The 8,643-nt window shown below is 46.5% G+C and overlaps 1 protein-coding gene across 1 annotated transcript in view; it reads left to right on the top strand.

The window, feature by feature from the left end:
- The first annotated feature begins 7,801 nt into the window (after positions 1-7,801).
- LOC307222024 (solute carrier family 2, facilitated glucose transporter member 5-like) overlaps positions 7,802-8,643 on the top strand; it is a 38,771-nt gene continuing 37,929 nt past the window's right edge. The window contains exon 1 of the mRNA XM_079987031.1: positions 7,802-8,056. Within this exon, the coding sequence (XP_079843157.1) occupies positions 8,015-8,056 (42 nt within the window). The 5' untranslated portion in view covers positions 7,802-8,014. The remainder of the gene's footprint in view (positions 8,057-8,643) is intronic.

The raw sequence follows: 8,643 nt of genomic DNA, 5'->3' as shown, positions 1-8,643 counted from the left end.
TAAGGGGAAATGTCTGTGCATTTTATGGAGAGAATGCAAGCGGGAGGCAGGCAGGAGAAGCCCCCAAGAGCCACAGACACCCTCCACGTGGCTCTTGCGGGCTTTTCCCCAGCGACTGGCCGCGTCAGTCCCTTCTCCCTCCTCGTAGAAAAGCCTGCAGGAGCAGCACGCTCTTTAAAGGGTGCACCAGCTTCTGCTGGCTTTTGTAGGAGGTGGGGGAATTCCCCAACCTCGTAGAAAGGCCCGCAGGAACCGCGCACCCTTTAAAGAGCGCAGGGCTCTTGGGGGCTTTCCCCGAGGAGGGAGAAGGGACTGACTGGATGCGTCCGTCCCTTCTCCCTCCTCATAGAAAAGCACACAAAAGCTGCACGCTCTTTAAAGGCAGCCCCTCAGTCCCCTCCCCAAAGTCCTGGAAAAGCCCCCTAGGGCCGCACTCCTTTTCACTAGCTGCAGGGAGCATGTGTGCGGCTCTTGGGGGCTTTTCCCCCCGAGGAGGGAGAAGGGCAGTCCATCAGTGACAGGCTGCCCTTCTCCCTCCTGGGGAAAAGCCTGCAAGCACAGCACACACGCTCCATGCGGCTCGTAAAAGGGAACACTGAGCAGAGCCTGGGATGCATACAGGCTCTGCTCAGCGCTCCCTTTAATTTTTTATTTTTTTTCTTGCATTCCCCTTCTAAAAACTAGGTGCATCTAATGGTCAGGTGCGTCTTATGGAGTGAGAAATACGGTATATAGCTATATCTGAAATTTCATGCATATCAGTTAGTATCTTGACCCTCCTCCACGAAAATAGCTGTTTACTTGGCCGTTTTCCTATGTCGTGAAGGCTGAAATTTCAATTCAGCAGAGCAGGGTCAAGATATTAACTGGTATGCATGAAATTTCAGATATAGCTATATAATCCCTAGTGTAGTAAGATAAGACCTTTGGAGCAGGCATTAAAAAAAAAAGTTTTTCTTCTGAACTGCCCTAGCCTCCGTGCCCCATCCCGGCATGCCTCCCCCATGCTCCAACACACCTCGGCCTGCCTACACCCACCTGGGCACCGGCAACCCACGGTACGCCACTGGACACAAAGAAGGCCGTCGCCCTACCTTACATGAGCAGGCAAGTCTTTAGCATATGCGCCACCGGGGTGCAAAGATCTGCCCAGCGCCACCAAATTTAGTTTAGCCCCCAAATTAACTTTTATTATGCTTATGTCAGATACCACGCTTACGCCTTATCTCTTGTTTATGAAAGAAAGGAGGAAAAAGAAACAAACTTTTATGTGCTCATTTATTTAGAATACGCTTATACTTCAGTACAGTGGTACCTCGGGTTACATACGCTTCAGGTTACATACGCTTCAGGTTACAGACTCTGCTAACCCAGAAATAGTGCTTCAGGTTAAGAACTTTGCTTCAGGATCAGAACAGAAATTGTGCTCCAGCAGCACGGCAGCAGCGGGAGGCCCCATTAGCTAAAGTGGTGCTTCAGGTTAAGAACAGTTTCAGGTTAAGAATGGACCTCCGGAACGAATTAAGTACTTAACCCGAGGTACCACTGTATACAACACCACCACACTTAAACTTATAAGTATTGTTTAGGCACCTACTTAGGAGAAACATCAGTCGTGTCAAAGTTGCCGCTGACCCCGCTGTTGCATAGCAGCTCAATACAATACGTAACATAATATTTTGATGTAAGAGTTAATTTCATGTGCATGGCGCCGCTGAGAATGACAAGCGCCGCCATTGTGAATGACAGGCGCCGCCGCTAGCGTGGCGCATCTTTGGTAAATGAGTGCACAAAGTCGAAAGTCCTTTAGTGAAACAGCAGGTATACATTTCAGGATACCTAGGTATATATGTATTTTGTTTTTCTAGCTTGATCAAAATTATTTATTATTTCATAACAGGTAGATGGTTAAGAGCTTGGGCGGCTTCAGCGGCAGGCACCTGGTGCCCCCCAGAATTTGGTGCCCGGGTGCCCCGCACCCCTTGTACCCCCGGGTAAAGACAGCCCTGTATGTGAGCATCTGAGGGCAGAGAAACCACTAAGAGAGTGGAGGTGGTCTTTCAGACATTTGGGGCCAAAGTCATTTAGGGCTTTAAACATTCACTTGAGTGCCTTGAAGTGGCTCCAGATTACCGTATTTTTCGCTCTATAAGATGCACCAGACCACAAGACGCACCTAGTTTTGGGAGAGGAAAACAAGAAAAAAAATATTCTGAATCTCAGAAGCCAGAACAGCAAGAGGGATTGCTGCGCAGTGAAAGCAGCAATCCCTCTTCCTCTTCTGGCTTCTGGGATAGCTGTGCAGCCTGCATTCGCTCCATAAGACGCATACACATTTCCCCTTACTTTTTAGGAGGGAAAAAGTGAGTCTTATAGAGCAAAAAAATACGGTAGATCCTGTGAGTCTGCTCAGGAAGCTGAGGTCTGCAGATTCCTCTTCCACCCACAGATTGTCCCCATGAGAACTATGAGCTCTACCCGTGAGCTGTGGCCTCTGAGCAGCAACTTCTTTGCAGGTTCACAGTTAAGCGTGCGGCTTGTTTGTTATTACCCTGAGCGCCTGTCTTTCAAAGTGTCTCGGCAAACATTATCCAAAAAAAGGTCACGTTAAAGCATTGCTCGTTGAAGTGGTTTGCAAAGTGTGAACCATGATGCAGGAGTCAAATAAGAACAGAATAACTTGCCCCAAGGCTAGGGATGAAGGGGAGAAATTTGATTCCGTTCACATTTAAAGACAAAACGCCCAACTTTCAGAAACAATTCACAAACGGAAGCACAGCCATCCTTTGATATTGGCGATTTCCTTGATTTTGCAATGCAGTTGTACATTGTGCAAAAATGCATATAAAGTATGCATTAAAATGTACCTATTATAGAAGGTAGCATATGAAAAGCCATTTATACGTTGGGGAAATTCACCCACCCATTTCATTTCACAGTCTGTCTCCGGTAGTAGACAGCCTCCGAACCCCCGCAAACACAGCATGGAGACAAACATTCCCCCCTCTCTGTCGCCAACAGCCTTTAGTGCTCGGCGGTTATTTTGCCTTTCTATATGGCTCATACGCACTGATAAGACTTATTCTCCATGAATTGTTTTCAAAAGCCGTCTAAGCTGGCAAACCTTAATCAAGCGTATAATCCAATTCACAATCCACATAATTAAGCCTGGATTTCAGAATGAAAAGTCCAGTTATCCATTGCTTTTGGCAGACACTGTCTATAGTTGGAGAGAAATGGGGGTGGGGTGGGGAGTAGATCAGTCCAATGGTCCATTTAAGTCCCTCATCCTGTTTTCACTGGGGGGGGGGGAGCAGATGCTTGTGGAAATTTCAAGCACAAGAAAACTCTGCTCTCCTGCAGCTTCCAGCAACTGGTGCTCAGAAACATTACATTACAGAGCACAGACATTGTGGCCGTTAGCCATCGATAGCCTTCTGCACCATGAATTTGTCTAATCTTTTAAAGTCATCCAAGTTGGTGGCCATCACTGAAGAGTTTAACTATGTGCTGCATGAAGAAGTCCTTTTTTGTATGTCTAATAATAATAATAATAATAATAATAATAATAATAATTTATTGTTTATACCCTGCCCATCTTCCAACATTCATCATCACTGGATGTCCACAAGTCTAATGCTAAAAATCTAATTTTAAATTGTTGTAGCCTGCCCTGGGACCTACTGGTGAAGGGTGAGCAATATTATTATCATTATCATCATTTACTGCTGATCAGTCCTCTTTAGTGCTTTTTAGGGTGCAGGCTTGCTTTACGAAATTCTCTCTCATCCTCAAATAGCCTATACCAGTTAAAGGAAAAGGTGACTTTTGAACGCCACCTCTTGAGCTCTGTGGCTTCAAGGGAGCCAGAGGACCAGAGAACAGGGCGGCTGATCGAAAGTCTTATGTGCAAGAGCAGCAAAGCATCTCTGTGGAATTAACCCTTTGAGCTACGGTTGTCAACCTCTCTCACTACCAAGGAAAAGTAACAGGCAAATAGAAAGAGAACCTATTCAAGTGATGCTGACACTAAACCCCAAACATACACTAAGGAAAATAATACATGTTTTACCACCAGCACCCCCCCTTTCTTCCCAACCTTAATACTGCATATAACATTAATGTCTCACAACAAATGTAACTGATTGTAGAAAACACAACCTTAAAAAAAGAGACAATGCACATACTTTTGTAACCTAAGGAAATCTTTAATAAAAATTATATTTTTTAAAATAAGTGGTTGATAGATGCTACCCGGTTTAAGTCATTTTTTTTATTTACTTTTTTAGATTGTACATCTGTGGGCAGGGGCTGTCTCGTTTTAATTGATTCCATGTGTGCCACCCTGGGAGTCTTTTTGGGCGAAGAGCTGGGTAAAATGCTCTCAATACAGTCGTACCTTGGTTCTCGAACAGAATGCGTTCTGGGAGTCCGTTCGACTCCCGGAACTGTTCGAAAACCAAGGCGCGGCTTCCGATTGGCTGCAGGAGCACCCCGCAGCCAATCAGAAGCCACGGAAGCCACGCCAGACATTTGGCTTCCAAAAATTGTTCGAAAACCGGAACACTCACTTCTGGTTTTCATCGTTTGGGAGCCGAAACGTACGAGTTCCAAGGCGTTCGGCAACCAAGGTATGACTATCATAATGAAAATAATAGGCACTAACCACTACTGCAGTCAAACTTAAAAACACCACCAGACATTCTACCCATGCTGACAAGGAAGCCGCTTGGAGTGGCTGGGGTAACCCAGTCAGATGGACAAGATATAAGCAATAAATTATTAGTATTAGTAGTAATGAAGGCAATGATTTGGTGGGGGGTTTTCAATTCTACATCAGGTATTGCACTGACGTGCCTAAAGAGGGAGCCAGAGGACCAGAGAAGAGGGCAGCCAATCAAAAGTCTTATGTGCAAGAGGGGCAATGGCATCTCTGTGGAATTAACCCTTTGGCTGCATTATTAGTAATATAAAACGAGGTACAGTTGTCATAAGTGGTTGATAGATGCGACCTGGTTTAAGTTCTTGACGTTAACCCCAGATGTGTGTGACAGGCTACCCAATCACAAAATAAATAATTTTGCACTTTCTCGGCGGCAAGCTCTTCCTTGTTGTTACTTTATATCATAAAATGTGTTTGTACCCAACTGTACCTGTTTATTTTATATACATATATTGCATTTATATCCCACCTTTTCTTCCAAAGAGCTCAAGGTGGCATACATGGTTCCCCCCCCTCCTTGTTTAGTCTCCACAACAGCCGTGTGAAGGCTGATCAGGGAGAGAGGCAGTGACTGGTCCAAGCCCTCGTGACCAAGTGGGGATTTGAACCCTGGTCTCCCAGATCCTCGTCCAAGACTCTAACCACTGTACATTCCCTCGCAATATTAGTAATAATCTAAGCAGATCCATTGAAATGAATGACCATGGGTTCATTCACTTCAACGGGTCTACTTTGAAGCGGTGGTTTTGTGGTCCACAGCTGGGCCCCTACCCTACAATAAACATCACCACATGCTCTCGAGTCACCCTCTGTAGACATGGTTGCATGATCCATGGAAAACATGATCCATGGAAAATTGCATGATCAAGAAAATATGGATCAAGTAGATACAGTTATTATTATTATTATTATTATTTGTACCCCGCCCATCTGGCTGGGTTTCCCCAGCCACTCTGGGAAGCTTCCAACAAAGATTAAAAATACATTAAAATGTCACACATTAAAAACTTCCCTGAACTGGGCTGCCTTCGGATGTCTTCTAAATGTGAGGTAGTTGTTTATCTCTTTGACATCTGGTGGGAGGGCGTTCCACAGGGCGGGCGCCACTACCGAGAAGGCCCTCTGCCTAGTTCCCTGTAGCTTTGCTTCTCACAGTGAGGGAACTGCCCAAAGGCCCTCAGCTCTGGACCTCAGCGTCCGGGCAGAATGATAGGGGTGGAGACACTCCTTCAGGTATACTGGACCGAGTCCATTAACAGCTTAGCTTCCATATAAGAACATAAGAAGAGCTTGATGGATCATCTAGCATGCTATGCTCACAGTGCCGACTCAGGTGCCCATGGGAAACCCTCAAGCAAAACCCGAGCACGAGAGCACTCTCCCCTTTCCAACATTATTCAGAAGCATTGCTGCCTCGAACCATGAAGGCAGGGCATAGCCATTGTGGCTACTAAGCACCGATGACCTTATCCTCTATGAATTTCTCAAGTCCTCTTTTAATACCAGGTACAAAACACACCCATCTCCCATTGCACACAAATGGAAAACCGGTGCTGCAGATACCGTATTTCTCTTCTGGGGTTGGTCAGGTTTTTTGTTGTTGTTGTAGGTAGTGAACCAGCTGGGAGTCTGCCTTCAGCCGGATTTGGCTCAACAGTGCCTAGCTGCCAACCCCTAAAAATGACAGATGATGCAACTCTGGCCTGAAAAACACACACACACACACACACACACACACACACAGCAGCAGCAGCAGCAGCAGCGGCGGCGGCTCAGGTGGTGAATGCTTGTGCAGGAGGTTGAGATGTTACCCACAGCCTAGTTTATCTGCATCCATTTATTTATTTTTACCAGCTGAACTTTTATTGTTTCCAAAACCAAAAATGAAAACATTGCTCTGTTTGATGAGTGGGGAGGGGCTTGGAAGGAGGTGTGGTCTTGTATAGAGAGGGGTGGAGTAAAAGGGGGATCTGGATTGGAGGAGTGGGACAGTGCCATGTCTCTCTCCACGCTGGAGGGTTGAGGGAGGGAGTGGTTGGTGGGGAAAGGGGTGCCACGGATTTTGCAGCTTGCTCCGTCTCCCTCTGGCCTCTCACTGCACTGCTTGCTCGTTGGTGCTGCTGCCAGAGTCCTGGGGCTTCAACACGTCTGGGAGCTCTGGGGGGCTGGAGAAGGGATCAATGTGGAGGGGCTCAAAGGCATCTTCACTGGCTCTGAAGGCCAAGCCAACTGTTGCTAGGGCCTGAGGTCGTGCTGTCTGGCTGGTGAAGCCACAGTCTCCGAGGGTTTTGCTGTCATCCAACAGCTGGCCATCCTTGTACAGCCTTTGTTCTTCTGGGAGTCTCTTAAGTATGTATTTTTCGCTCTATAAGATGCACCAGACCATAAGGCGCACCTAGTTTTCGGAGGAGGAAAACAAGAAAAAAAATATTCTGAATCCCAGAAGCCAGAACAGCAAGAGGGATCGCTGTGCAGCGAAAGCAGCGATCCCTCTTGCTGTTCTGGCTTCTGGGATAGATGCGCAGCCTGCATCCGCTCCATAAGACGCACACAAACATTTCCCCTTACTTTTTAAGAGGGAAAAAGTGAGTCTTATAGAGCAAAAAATACGGTATCCCCTCAACAATTCTTTTCAGCTCATACACCGTACTGGACTCCGTGGTGTCTGTGAAGATGGTCGTCTTGTGACGTCGGATCATTAAAAAGACGTCTAACCTCAGCCCAAACCCCCCAGAGAGGAAAAAGCATCAGAACCCCCAGTCATCTGCATCCATGTTTTGATATCCACCCATCTGCTCATTTTCTTCCACATTCTCCTTCTTGCTGGCACCAGACAAAAAGAACCAGGGAAGCAGAAATTAAGCCAGGTAATAATTGCCAGCCCTCCTTTGCTGCTCATGTATCTCAGGAACATGTCCCTGCTGCGTGGGGTGTGTTAAGGTCATGATCTTCCTCTGTTGTGCAACGTTGAAACCTCCACAACAGCCTTAACAAGGAGCCGTGGAAGCGAAGCTATTCGAGCTGCCAAGTCCAGCCCTCGCTCTTTATTTTCCAAGAGCTGAGAAACCGTGGAGGATCAAGCTGGCAAAAGATCTTCCTCCTGGAGGCTGAAGAACAGGCAACTCTAAGGTCCAAGAGGGCAAAACAAGCCTGTTAAGCAACTGGGGTCTTGGACAGAGTCAAAGTGCAAGAAAGAGACATAGCAGAACCTTCCATTTCAGCATTTTCTTTCTCATCCCGAACGCAAAAGCTCTCAGGCCCGTTGCGGTTCTCAGTTCCTCGAGCGTGAAAATGGAGAAGGGCTCCAAGGCAACGCTCACAGGCAAGGAAGGGGTAAGTTGCGGAGGGAGGGTTTCGTAAAATCATAGAATTGCAGAATTGGAAGGGACCCGCAAGGGTCATGTAGTCCAACCCCCTGCAGTGCGATGACAGCTAAAAAATCCTCAACAGATGACCACCCAACCTCTGTTTAAAAACCTGCGCTGAAGGAGAGATTTGTATCCCACCCACCATATTAAAAACCTATCATAAAAGTCTGGACCATCAGAATTATTTTAAATGGGTCTGTCACTACGGCTTTGCCCATAAAGTGCTGCTAGATAAGGGGCAAGGTTTACAAAGAAATGTCATTGTTCCTTGATAGCTGGGAACAACTCTCCAGCCTTTGGAGTGCAATACGCATCAGAGCCTAGAGAGGGTGATAACCTGTTGCTAAGGGCTGATGTGAGAAACGGTTCAGATCCAGTTGTGTAGTTCGAATTTTAAGGAGAAAGATAATTTCTGGATGGGGTTGACAAAACCTTCAAGTGTCCCTATTTTCCAGGGACATCCCTGATTTAGAGAAACCGTCCCAGTTATGTTCAAGGGTATGGAGTTATCTGACCCGCCGAGCTGTCTGAAGGCAATCCTGTATAACTAAG

Source organism: Podarcis cretensis (genome assembly GCF_951804945.1).
Source record: "Podarcis cretensis genome assembly, chromosome: 8".
NCBI classification, from domain to species: Eukaryota; Metazoa; Chordata; class Lepidosauria; order Squamata; family Lacertidae; genus Podarcis; species Podarcis cretensis.
The sequence above is the reverse complement of the archived record's forward strand: the minus strand, read 5'-3'. Positions and strand labels throughout refer to the sequence as shown.